This window comes from Microchirus variegatus (genome assembly GCF_963457635.1).
Source record: "Microchirus variegatus genome assembly, chromosome: 23".
NCBI lineage: Eukaryota > Metazoa > Chordata > Actinopteri > Pleuronectiformes > Soleidae > Microchirus > Microchirus variegatus.
The window spans coordinates 17,827,235-17,841,268 of NC_139824.1; the positions used below are offsets into that span (position 1 = coordinate 17,827,235).

General features: G+C 45.9%; 1 protein-coding gene across 7 annotated transcripts in view; it reads left to right on the plus strand.

The window, feature by feature from the left end:
* LOC310943789 (nuclear factor 1 X-type-like) overlaps window positions 1-14,034 on the plus strand; it is a 142,529-nt gene that overhangs the window by 43,130 nt on the left and 85,365 nt on the right. For all 7 annotated transcript variants that reach the window (XM_083909440.1, XM_083909444.1, XM_083909443.1 and 4 more), the window contains one exon: window positions 2,303-2,834. In XM_083909440.1, the coding sequence (XP_083765566.1) occupies window positions 2,303-2,834 (532 nt within the window). The remainder of the gene's footprint in view (window positions 1-2,302; window positions 2,835-14,034) is intronic.

A 14,034-nucleotide genomic window follows, 5' to 3' on the forward strand; every position in this document is an offset into this window, starting at 1 on the left:
ATTAGTAAACGGCTTTACGCGCGCTGGCGACTTAAGTGAAGCTGCACGGCGCAGCGTTTTTCAGCCGCCGTTGTCCACCGACAAACTTTTAATGTGTGTGTGTGTGTGTGTGTGTGTGTGTGTGTGTGTGTGTGCTGTTAAAGTGGACCTAAAATAAAAAAAAAAAAGAACTAAGAGGCCAGTTTGGATTGGATTGTACATTTTGAAACAGGAGAGCATTTTTTGGATGGTATTTATTGTTGGGGTGGTGGTGTGTGTGTGTTTGTGTGTGTGTTTGTGTGTGTGTGTGTGTGTGTGTGTGTGTGTGTGGTGGTGGGGGGGGGGGGGGTAATGGGCATTTTCTCTCCTCCGCCTCTCTTTGTTTGTGTGGTAAATCCAGGAGCAGCTGCTGGTCCCAGGGTCTAGTGGGATTTCGGGGCCTGTGTTTTCTCATGCCATCCCATGCCAAGGTGGTGTAACGCGAGTAGAGAGAGAGAGAGACGGGTGTTACTGGAGGGGAGGGTGGTAAGGGGAGGGTGGTAGGGGAGGGGAGGGGAGCGAGCTGGTTTGTTGGTACCACTGTGACCATGCTGTGACGGAGGCGGTCGGTGCGGGGGGGTGGAGGGCGGAGGGTGGAGGGTGGATGGGCGGTGGCTTCAGAAGGGCGGGCGCTGTCTGGATTGGACGCGTGTAAAATTAATATCCTCTGGACTTTGCCTTTGCACTAGATTGGAACTTGTCTGTTTGGCTAATGACGTGCCTTCTGCCTGCTGCACCACACAAACTATCCCCACCTCCTCCTCCTCCTCCTCCTCCTCCTCCTCCTCTCTCTTCACTACCAGCCACCAACCATCCACCCTCTCGCGCCCCCGTCTCGTTGCTTCTCCTCTGCCATAGCGCTCTCTCTCTCTCTCTCTATCCCCCCCCCCCCCTCCCTCCTTCCTCCCTTTCAGTGGAGAGCGCTCGCATTGGCTGGTCTGAGCGCGACTCGGTGCCAAATAGGTGGGCCCTGTGCGTGTTGGCACACACTCAGTCAATGGTTAGAGAAGGAAAGTGGAGAGGAAGAGAGAGACAGAGTTGGAGAGAGAGAGAGAGAGGGGGAAAAAAGAAGCTGCACTCGGGTTTGCCAGCGGTCGTGCACGCTCTTCCAACACTGACTCGCTCCTCTATGTTTTTGTTTTCTTTTTTCTTCTCCTCCTCTGTCTGCACACCCCCCTCGTCCAGCGTTTGCTCTCTCTCTCTCTTTCTATCTATCCGCGAGTCTTATGCAGATCCTGCAGAATTGAACTAATAGCCCGCGTTTGCTTTGCCAACCTTTTTTTTTTTTTTTTTTATCCTGCAAACAAAACAAAGAAGCTGAATTTGAAGTTTTTGAGACTTTTTTCAGACCTTTTTTTTTTTTCCCAGACAGAGATTGTTGGTTAAACTCTCCTTCTGTTGTGCTCTTGAGCAGCAGCTCTCCTGCAGCTCCCGCTACACTACCTCCTGTGTTCCTGTGCTGCTATTACACTGCGCCCTTTTGGCCTCTCTCCTCTTTCTCAACTCCCCCCCCCCTACCTCCACCCCTGCTGCTTTTGTTGGACACTTTCTCAGCTTCTCTTTTTAAGCCCCCCCCCCTCCTCTAGTATTTATTTTTTATTTTTTGGCTCCACTTTCTAAATCGGTGCTGGTGCATTTTAAGTTTCTTTGCAATCGTCGGGTGAATTTATGATGAGAGAGCAGAATGGTAACTACCACGTTATTCTTGTATATGTGTGTGTTCAAGTGTTTTTTATGATGACGACTGTTTCGTTCTGATTTTCAGCGCTTGTGCAGGTTTCACACGTAATAATTAGAATTTTATATATCTATTATTTTTTCTATATATATATTGTTATTAATAATATTATGTTCTTGTTATAACAGTATTTTTAGATACATTTTTTAATTTTTGCACCAACATTATTTTAAGTGTGGATGCTTAATATGTGTCTCGTCTTATTGTGTTGTTTGTGTTTTCTATTGTGATGTATGTTAGGTGTCACTCTCTCTCTCTCTCTCTCTCTCTCTCTCTCTGTGTCTCTCTCTCTCTCTCCCTCTCTCTTTTCACCCCTCGCTCATTCTCTCGCTCTGCTCACACAGAGCAGGCGCCGCTCCTCCATGCTGCGCGCCGGTGCTAACTGCCTCTCTTCTCTCTTCCCCTCCTCACCCCCGCTCCCCCTCTCCCCGTCCTTCTCTCCCCCGTTCTCCCCCACCGCCGCCCCCCCCCTCCTCCTCCTCCTCCTCCTCCTGCTTCCCCCCCTCCTCCCTCTCCTCCTCCGCCGCCTCCTCCGCCCTCATCCAGGATGAATTCCACCCCTTCATCGAGGCCCTGCTGCCCCACGTCCGCGCCTTCGCCTACACCTGGTTCAACCTGCAGGCCCGCAAGCGCAAGTACTTCAAGAAGCACGAGAAGCGCATGTCCAAGGAGGAGGAGCGCGCGGTGAAGGACGAGCTGCTCGGCGAGAAGCCCGAGATCAAGCAGAAGTGGGCCTCGCGCCTGCTGGCCAAGCTCCGCAAGGACATCCGGCCCGAGTTCCGCGAGGACTTTGTGCTCACCATCACGGGCAAGAAGCCCCCCTGCTGCGTGCTCTCCAACCCCGACCAGAAGGGCAAGATCCGCCGCATCGACTGCCTCCGCCAGGCCGACAAGGTGTGGCGACTGGACCTGGTGATGGTCATCCTGTTCAAGGGCAGCCCCCTGGAGAGCACGGACGGCGAGCGTCTGGTCAAGTCGCCGCAGTGCAGCAACCCGGGCTTGTGCGTCCAGCCGCACCACATCGGAGTGTCGGTCAAGGAGCTCGACCTCTACCTGGCCTACTTCGTCCACTCGCCAGGTACGTGGACGCAATGACACGACTGTAGATGTAAACACGCTAGCATAAACACACACACACACACACACACACACACACACACACGCCTACATGTATTCTTAAGAAAAAGGGAATTTATATTATAAAGCAACTCCCTGATAATCATGGAAAAGTGCTTTTTTGACAAAATTGAGTGAAATAAATTATGCTAGCATTTTCTTTTTTTTATGTTCTCGTATATTATTATTATTATTAGAATGTTTCATGTTTTTTAACACAACATTTCAGCAGTAAAAAAAAAAACAGAATATGCGAGTGTGTGTCGGGGCATTTGGCCAGCGAGCTTTGGCAAGTACGTTAATTTTTTTTCTGCGGCTTCGCATATATTTTGTGTTTTTATAGGACGGAATTTGCATGAAAGCAAGTGTGTGTGTGTGTGTGTGTGTGTGTGTTTATCAGACGTTCATGACTGTAAAAGTGTGTGTGTGTGTGTTTTTTTTTTGCAATGAATGAGAGTCACTACTGTACTGTGTGTTGCGAGTGTATCCGCCATGCTAAGGCCATTGTAGCCAGGGAACGTCATTTGGCCTCAACCCAGATTACGTGTGTGTGTGTGTGTGTGTGTGTGTGTGCGTGTGCGTGCGCGTGCGTGCGTGTGTGTGTGTGAAGCAGCAGAGCCGCGAGTCTCCTGCTCTCAGGCCGCAGGCTGCTGCTGTCGCCTTCACCGTCTGCCTGAATACTAGCACCACGTCGGACCTGGCTGCCAAACACACACACACACACACACACACACACACTCACCAACAACAAAATGCCAGTGCTATTGCAGCCACCTTCACACCCGTGCACACACATATACAAACACAGCTAAATAAAGACACACACACACACACACACATCCAGTCAACAAAAAAACAACAACTCTGTCATCTTTGCGGTGCACTTGCACACATCAAGCCAAAACACAGTTTTAGTCACGATTGCGTGCACACACACACACACACACACACACACGCGCGCCCACACAACACGCCGCGTTCGGCCAAACGCTGTCATAGATGCAGTTTGATACAGATAAACATTGTTGTATCTCAGCCACCATCGTGGACACACACATACACACACCAAACATCACTGTAGCCGACAGAGCACAGACTCCTCACACACACACGGCCAAAACACTGCAGCCTGCGTTGTAGTTGTTGTTGTTTTTTCTTCTTTTTTCCCTCCACATTTATGTGTGTATAAATATATATAAATATATATATATACATATATAAAACCCTGTCACAGTACAACACTCACACAAGGCATTTCACAGCCAACTACACACACACACACACACTTTTGCTGGCGACGTATACAAACGCATGCTCATAACCTAATATTATCTCAGCTGGAATTTTCTGGAAGTTTCACACACACACACACACACACACACACACACACGCATATATGTATATACTGCATGTACACACACACCCACTCTCTGCTTAAACACAACTCTTATGGCAGCTGCTAACATAAGTGTAGCCAAATGTGATTTTCTCTTTCTTCCTCTCTAATACACACACGCACACACACACACATGCATGCACGCACACGCACACACACACACACAAACCTCGGTCCAGGCCAAACACCTCACACTCACACGGCCTGATGAGCCAAACCCTGGCAGCAGCTCCGGCTTCACTCTGTTGTTCTGTGGCTTTGGTTAAAAAGCGTCGTGACGTTGACTGAAGACGTGCGGCTTATATAAATATCTCGTGACGGTTTATTTCTCCTGTTCAATTGTTTCCCAGATGTGTATTTTATTTTATTTTGGGACATTTCACATGAACTAACATCAACGTGTTCAAGTCTCTGTACTCGAGTACATTATACACTAACGCCAGTGAAAACACAATAAGTTTGAAGGTGATTTCAAGGGTCTTGTGCTTATTGTGATGTAGTTCAGGGGTTTGTTGTTGATTTGTAATTTTAGATGATGCTGCTTATAAGGGTTTATTGTCTCTGTGACTCTGTGAATTATGTGAGTTGATAATATTTAAAACTTCAAATCAAATTGGATTTGATTGAATTTAATTAATTTAATTAGTATATATTTGTTTCAGGAAGAAAAATATCACCTTACAATTATAAAATAGCATAGTGTGCTAATTGAAAAAAATTGCAGTATCTTTGGGTCCATTAACAAAACCACAGGAAAAACATAATTTGTGGTCAGATTGAAGTATATTTTACTCAATCATGTACATAAATGATGGTAAATTGTCTTTGTTTTGACATCGGTTCGCACACTTCTTTGCTCTTTCAGTCCTTTAGTGCAGCAGACTCAGTTTCCAGAGGCTCGACACACTGTGCTCTCTTATCTTAAGTAAGTGCGTCTTTACCACTTTGATCCACCGCCAAAGAGTCCAACGCTCAGTTAAAGAACTCTCTGAATTCCTGCAGAAGCAAAGTGAACCGCCGTCTCCTTTAGCCTTAAGTTGCATATGTGTGATCAGGTAAATGTCTGAGAAAGGCTGAGTTTGTCACAGCGGTTGTGCGTTTGCGTTTCCTCGTCGCGGTTTGTCGTTGTTTGGTTTGCGTTTTGTCAGCCTTTAGCGTCTCCGTCTTCCTCGCCTCCTCTTCTGATCCCGTGCACACTCTGTTGTTTTGTCTCCTTAAACATGGCCCTCATTGTCGCTCTCACAGAGGTAAAGCCTCTGCTGATCTCTTTTGTTTATATTGTAGGAGACACACACACACACACACACAGAAAGAGAGAGTTGGAACGGAGGAGAGGCTGCGATAGTGATTGTTCTGTTTGGCAGCGCCCGAGAGCCTCGTTGGTGTGGGAAGAAGAGAAAGACGTCTTGTGTTTTGTTTGTGACAGCGTGGCAAAAGCTGCCACGGGGAATCTCTGGGCTTGCCGTCAGGCTTTCTCAGGCTGTTCCGGAGCCAGACGGCCTTCGAGATCCTCGCCGCTACCAAAGAGTAAAAACGCCACGGCCGCGAGCAGAGCGGTTGTTCACTGCCACACTGCGCACGACCTCTCTATTTCAGTTGCAGCTGGATCTGACTCATCTTTGAACCCTTGTCGCCGGGAACACTGGCAAATTCTGCATGTGGCCGCGCCGCACGGCGTAGTGCATTATTTTAGTGTTTTATTAAGAGAGAATGACATGCGTTATTGTGGAGATTAGGGATCTCTTGGCCCTGGAGGTGCCGAAGGTCTGCCAGAGAGAGCCGTAAAAACTGGCAACCAGCCTTTGACGGCCGATGAATGAGGTGTGCCAGATCAGTCTGGAGTCCATTGTTCTGTTTTTCGATGTCTGCTGTAGAGCAGGGGTTCTCAAAGTTCTGATACCTAAGGGCCAATTTAGGAACCCAACGTTGGACTGAGGGCCACCAGAGTAAAACAAAACGGAAAGAAATCCCATTTGTAATAATTTTAATGACCAGATTGCAGTTCTACAGTTTAGCGTTAACTAATATAAGCGTTAATATAAAGTAATATAAGCATTAATATAATAACGCTTTATAATTTACTGGGTAATTACCCAGTATTTTGGCCATTTTTCTTACCTTCTAATTACAGGTTAATACCAAGTAACACATTTCTGTTATATTCACTCGCTTAACTGCTTATTACCAGCTTATAACACAATAATACACTAAAATTCACCATATAGAAACCAGGTAAATACCCAGTATTTTTGTTTACACTTATTGGTCTGTATCCAGTAATGTCCAATAAACATTTAACAAGCTTAGTCGCTCCTGGATTAAAACTATCAACTGTAATTCATTGGGGGGGGGGGCCGCCAGAAATGTTTCTGCGGGCCGCCATTGGGCCCCCGGGCCGCACTTTGAGAACCAATGCTGTAGAGGTTTAGTCCACATGTACGCCATCTGAATCTGTGTTTAATTTATCGTCTTTCTGCCCGTTTTTAGCCTCAGACTCATCACATTTTCTGATTTATTCACGTTTGGACAAAAAGAAGAAGCCGCACATTTTGGTCAGGTCCAGAGTTACTTAGTCATACTTTGGACCTCGCTCTTCCAGCTCTTCTTCTTCTTCTTCTTCCTTTTTTTTTCTTTTCTCTCTCTCTTTTGTACGTCGTAAGTGTGATTATGAAAAGATGTTTCCAATGTGTTTCCAATCAAAAAGTGCAGCACAGGGAAATTTGCAGTCACTCCGAGGGAGGTGTGAAATGTGCTCGCCGTGCCATTTCTGCCGTGACCGCTCCGCGCTGCACGCTCGGCGCTGCCAGATCCCGCCTCTCTCTCTCTCGTATAGTCATGCCTTGGACGATGCTGTGAGAAAGCCCAGAGAAACCCTGTTGCTGTGGCCAGCAGCACCCTCCCCTCCCCACCCCTCCATCCTCCTCCTCCTCCTTCCCATAGCCAGCTTACTGACCACAGGAAGGATCCATAAAAATACTTCCAGAGGATCAGATTTAGGAGATTGTCGTGTTAAAAGTTGACCGCGGGCACTGCGACGGTTCCTCAGGTTCCCGCTCGGGGAACTAAAATAATCTGTTATTTATTTACTTCCTGGACGTCTTCTCCGGCTCCCGTAACATCATCGCAAGTGTTTTTGTTTTGCGTCGGTGACCCTCAGCAGTGAAGTGAGCGTTGAGTTTTGATGAAATGAAATCTCACACACACTGAGGACACAGAGAGAGAGAGAGTCAGTCACGTCTGAGGGTTTTTTTTTGTTTTAATTGTGTGTGTGGTGGGAACGTGGCCCACGACGGCTAAGAAAAGCTCTCGACGCGCAGAGCGGTTTTGGCACGGGGCGAGTGTTTGCTTACGGGGCCCCGGTTTATAGACGCGCTCACGTTGCCGCCGTCGTCGTCGTCGTCTTATCCGCTAACGCCGGCCTCACTGAAGCCGTGGCTGCATTTCAAATCCGAGAGGTTGAGATAGAAGGAGAACCCCGGTCACGTTAGAGCGAACGCAGCGAGCGGGAGACTTCTCACACTATTCTTGGCTTTGGTAAAAAAAAAAAAAAAAGTCTGTGTGTGTGTGTATTTGGATTGCTAATGGTATCGGGCTAGCCAAAGCCCTGGTGTGCGCTCACTCACGCACACACACACACACACACACACACACTAACACTAACACACACTGTGTGCGTCACAGACACACAAAGATTGATCCAAAACCTCAGGGTTCTGCGTTTATCTCACGGTAAAACCACGACGACACAAGCAGACCCCAGGGGAGAGTTAAAAAATAAAATGAGCAAAAAACAATGTTGTTTTTTTGGGGGGGCTCGTTATTAAAGTGACCAGTGAGAATATTATGGCCTGTGATGCAGGAAAACACCCCCGTCTTTTTGTATTTTTGGGTTCTTACACGGACATCACGCGCTTCTATTTTAGTCGAACGCTTTCTCGTCTGTTCCCTTTTGTGTGTGTGTGTGTGTGTGTGTGTGAGGGGGGAATATGTGGTAAATAAATTATTCTCGACAATTCAGTAAAACAGACAATTGAGGCCATTTGTGCACTTTCACTTTTTATTAAAATACACGTTTTCTTTGTTTTCATGACCTCCTTTGGGTAAAGTTCTTCATTGTAGAGGAAATTCTCGAGCTTTGGAGCCACCGTTTTTATTTCCAATATAATAACAATTACATATATTCTTCAGAAATAAATTAAATAAAAAATTTTTTTATGATTTTAATTTTCACAAAATTCTGCTTAAAATATCCATTATTAATTTTTTAAAATTGAAATATTGATTTTGAGAAGTCTCAAAATACTTGTATTTGTAGTATTTAAAATGATATATACATATATATATATATATATATATATATATATATATATATATATATATATATAGATATATATATATATATATAGATATATATATATATATATATATATATATATAGATATATATATATATATATATATATATATATATATATATATATATATATAGATAGATATACACACATGTTGGACCTTTTCTTTTCTTATGTCTAAAGGGGAAAAAAAGTCTGTTTACACACACACACACACACTGCTAAACTCAGAATAATACCCACTGTTGAGATTTAATTACACATTAAAACGCATTAATGATTGTCATAAAAATGGGTGTAGGCTAAGCACGCGGTGATAAAAACTTAATTCTTCAGCTAAGTGCCTCTTTTTTTTTTTTTCCCCTCATTTTTTTTTATTTGAAAAAAAAAACCCTAGAGAGCAAAAAAAAAAAAAAAAAAAGAGTAAAAAGAAAATAAAAGAAAGGGGTTATTGAGAAAAGAGGGAGTCAGAAGCAGCGAGGGGGTGTTATTGTCTGTATTAATACTGTGTCTTCCCAGTGCCGGCTCCCTTTTCAGGCTTTTGTAGCCGCGCCAACCATGAAATGTGTCTGTCCCCAAAAACCATATACCCACTCAGGAGGGTTTCCCCCGACCTCAGAGAGAGACAGAGACAGAAGAGGAGGAGGAGGAGGAGGAGGAGGAGGTGAAGAATGAGGAGGAGAAAGTGCAGTAGCCAGTGCTCACTGTCGGGCCGTGGCAGCCAGAAACCGGGGAGAGCCAAAGAACACGGCTTATTCACCGGGCTGCACTCGCAGCGAGGCTCTGGCATCGGCTGCTCCGTCTTTTTAGGATGACGGTCACGTCTTCAATCCAAAACCATCACTCCTTCTTTTTTATTACATTTAATATATATATATATTTGTGTATAAGTTTACGAATACGTTCCCCCTACCGTTAGGAAGTGCAGTTTTTCCATCCGTCTCCAAACGAGGAGGAACAACTCGACGTTTAGATATAAAATGTATAAAAATAACTGTTATTTTGCACATGGGGGTGGAAGAAAGAAAGGAAGAAAGAGAAGATGTAGGCAAATATAACCCAGCAAAAGGAGTTTGTGAGGGGAGTTGTGAGAGGAGTTTGTGTCGGTGGCCGGTTTTTTTGGCACGCCGCTGTCTCCGCGTACGGAAGACGCCAAATTTTCACCATCGGCTCCTGCCAACCTCCTCCCTCTGATCCTCACTTTGTTCTCCTTTTCTTTTCTTTTCTCTCACTCGTTCCCCTTTTTTCCTTTTATTCCTTTTTCGGGGGGGGTTCAAATGAAAGCCCTCCCCCTTCGCCTCATTAGCGCCCCGGACTCCTGTTTGCAGCTACAGAAAAATGTATAATAACTTGTAAGCACCAACATTTTAGCGCTCAATGGGACCATTATCCTGATTTCTCGTGAAAGTGAGGCTGTCTCGAGGCTGCGGGCCTTTGACTGTGTGAGTTAAATTCTCCAATCATTCTTTCATTGTGTGTGTGTGCAGAGAAGTTTTGTCACCAGGCACTTTTTTTTATATATAAATTTTTAAACAGTATCTTTACATTTAAAATGCGATGGCTGCATTTTAAAGGTGCATTATGTAATAAATCATAAAATCCTCCTAATATGTCACAGAGACTCAGGAATAATGTTCATAACAGTACAGACAAAATATTTGCATTAAAATATATATTTTGCAGACTGCAAATCATGTTTTGGCGTCATGTGGCGCCACCTACCGCCGTCTACCAGTCATTGCAGTCAGTAGAGTCTCAGCTGCCGAGCGACCACGGGTTGCCAGTTACGTCAGAAAACGAAACCTAAAAAGACCTCGGTGTTTTGAATTTGAGTGTAGTAACCGTTTTTGGCCACATTCTTACATATGGCGCCTTTAAAGGTGAAGTAAGTAGTTTATAGTGCCATCTAGAGGAGAGGCTGAAATTTGAAAACAAAGAACTGCTCCTCTGCTCACCCCCTCCTTTCCCTGAGCGCTACGGTGTCCGCAGCGGGTCAAATGTCGTCCTCGTCGTCTTTCTCCGTGTCAGCAGATGATGAGGTTCGTGAGGCGAGGGAGAGGGCGGAGCTACCGCGGCCGTAGCAGACGAAGCGGAGAGAGAGGAGGCGGGACTTCAGCTACAAGTAAAGAGACGCTTGATTCGTTCTCTCGCGTTTGTCCTTACAGGCTCCGGTAGAAACATGGCGTCTCTCTGCTAACAGTGGCTATGCAACCGCGGCCCGCGACGGTGTTATTTTACATGACTTTTTGAAACACTACGAAAATGAAACAAAAACTTATTATACAGCGACTAGACAATGCAGGAGCACATAATATGTATAAAAAAAAGTGGATTTTGGGTTATATAAACCCATAAATACTACACAGTGTCCCTTTAATTGAAGCGTTTTTAATTTGGCTGAGGGTTCAGCGAACTCATCTGCATCACGTTATATTTTTTAAGGATGTTATTTTTTGGTTAAAATGCCTTCAGGGTTTCGCAGCGTTGTCTTTCAGAGACGGACTTCATGACGGGAATCTTTAGGTGTTTGTTACACCATGAAGAAGAAGAAGAAGAAGAAGAAGTCCTGGGAGAGTGGGGGAATGAGCGAGAAGCGCAAACACAATGCAAAGAATGAAATTTGGCAAGCGACTAAGCTTCACATCAGTTTGGACGCAGATCTAGGACAACTTGACGAAAGAGAGAAAGAAGGATGAAACGGGATAGGGAGCGACGAGGGATTGAATCGGAGGAGGAGGAGGGTGTAGTGTATATTATATGTATGGTTGTTTAGCGGACAGTTGAGGATGTGATGAAGGAGAGGAGAGAGGGTGGGGGGGGTTTGGGTAGAGTGTCCCTCTGTGACGACTTGGAAAAAACCGGCCCGGTAAACGAGGGGCTCGCTCGCCTCCGTCAAAAGACTCCATTCATGAAAAGAAGCCACAGCGACGCTGACGAGAGGACGACGCTTGTTTAGATAACGGGATGAGTTTGGGGGGGGTGCAGAGCAGGTGGGAGGTGGGCACCGTCTTAATGAGTGGGGTAAGAGGAAGAGGAGGAGGGTGTGTTTTTGTTTGTTCTTTATGTTGCCAGCACGGATTCAGCTGAGGATTTGGGGTTAGAATTTGCAGGATAGGCCCCCGATAACTGTGTGTTTTTCTGTGTCTGGTACAAAGCGGCGTTGGGGGGGTAGTGTTTGTTTGTTTGTTTGTTTGTTTGTTTGTTTGTGCCTCTGTGCACAGGCGTGTGCACGCGACCGCGCGCATACGTCTCCGTTTGCTCATTATAACGTGGTTATTTCTTTTCCAGACGGCACTGTTCCGGGCTCCGTTTTGCACAGTTTCGCAAGCGCTTTAACGCGACTTAAGGAGCAGAGTGTCGGGGTCTCAGGGACACCGCGGTGAACCGGCAGTAAGACAGCAAGGTGCCCGAGCGCCTCTGCCCGATTCGGCCGCTCGCGACGTCGGCTCGTCGGCCGCGCGGGGGAGTTGAGCGTTAAACCGAGTGCTTTAAAAAAAAAAGTGCGTTTCCCGTCGCGTAAACTTTTTAATTAAAGAGTTAGCGAGAGCGCGGAGATCAGGGTGAAGAGCCGAGAGCCACCTTTTTAAAAAACGCTTTAACGCGGCTTTACGTAACCGTAAATATAAACAATCGCTCGCTCTCCGTTTTAACCTGCTTTTTAATTGTCGAGAGCGCAGCGGTGGCCTTGCAGAGCGAGGATATTCACTTAATCAGACGTCTGAGCTTCGAACTTCGCCGCTGGAAGATGTTAAAACGTTTTCGTTCGCGTTGCCAAGAATAAAAAAACACTTTTATTATGGTCGTCAGCAGCTTTTAGCGCACACTCTCTCTCTCTCTCTGCCTTAGATTAACAATAATGTTTCTTAAAAGCAGGAGCTTTTTTTTATTTAAAACCACAGGATTGATCTTAAGATAACCCTAACCCATGCACACCCTCCTTTCCCCTCTTCCTCTTCCCTTCCCCTTCTCCTGAGCTGCTGTCTTGCCATCCCAAAGCCGCCACCCCCCCCCCCACCTCCCCGTCTCGCTGCCTGTTCGCCTCATGTTTATTGGACCCAAATTCGGCTGGCACCATGGCAACCGAAGCTCCCGGGGAACCTCGCCTGGGTCGAATCCAAGGTGGCTTCGGGGTGGCACTGGCTGCTGCTGCTGCTGCAGCCGCTGCAGCCGCTTGCAACAAGGCCACGACGCTCAGGCTAACTCCGCTAGCCACTAGATCGCTAACCCGACGGGGCTAACGCGACCCCTGCCGTATCCGTTACATTAGCCCGCCGCTTCCGGCGCGTTGCAGGCCCTCGGCGAGTGCAGCGCGGGCGAGAGCGTTTCAGCAGAACGCATATTGATGTGGCATGGCTCTGTGCCCAGTGCTGCTTCCCACATTACAGAGAACGAGAGGAAGGGAAGCAGCACGCGGATGCATTTCCTATGTATAATGTATGAGCGTATATACATTTTTTTTTTGTATTTTTTTTTTTTTTTGGAACAATATCCTTCTTCTCCCTCCTCCCGTCGCGTTGTAAATATTCAGCCGCACGCGTTCGGCTCCGCGCGTCTTTGTGCCAGAACCTGATGTTATGATATTTAAATGCTCCATGATGATGATGATGATGATGATGATGATGATGCTCAGCGCTGTGCATCTGTTGGGCCAATATGGTTTTTACGAGCGAAACGGAAAAACCATCAGGTAGCAAACGGTATATAAACAAGAACGCGGAGCTCACTCAGGAGGGGGTTTATTGTGTATTTCTCTCAAGAACTCATTTTTCCTTCCATATTAAAACTGTAGTTTTATGCGCGCATGGCTTTACACCATGTTTACACACACACACACACACAGGTTTGCACAGCTATACTTTTAAGGACATGCATTGAGTTCCATTCATTTGGACGACCTAAACAAAGCCTTATCCCTGACCTGAAACCATAACCAGTTAAAGGTGCATTATGTAATAAATCATAAAATCCTCCTAATATGTCACAGAGACTCAGGAATAATGTTCATATAACAAACTGAACTCACCAACAACAACAGTACAGACAAAATATTTGCATTAAAACAAATATTTTGCAGACTGCAAATCATGTTTATGTTCTGAAATCATTGTTTTGGCGTCATGTGGCGCCACCTACCGCCGTCTACCAATCATTGCAGTAGAGTCAGTAGAGTCTCAGCTGCCGAGCAACCACGGGTTGCCAGTTACGTCAGAAAACCTCGGCGTTTTGAATTTGAATGTAGTAACCGTTTTTGGCCACATTCTTACATATGGCGCCTTTAAGTTCTGAGCCTATGCTTATTCCAACCTTTTTAAATCAAATCTTAAGCCCTTAACTTAACCAGTTCCTCAGAAATGGAACCTTATCGGAACCAGGTTTTGGTCTCCACATACACACACACACACACACACACACACA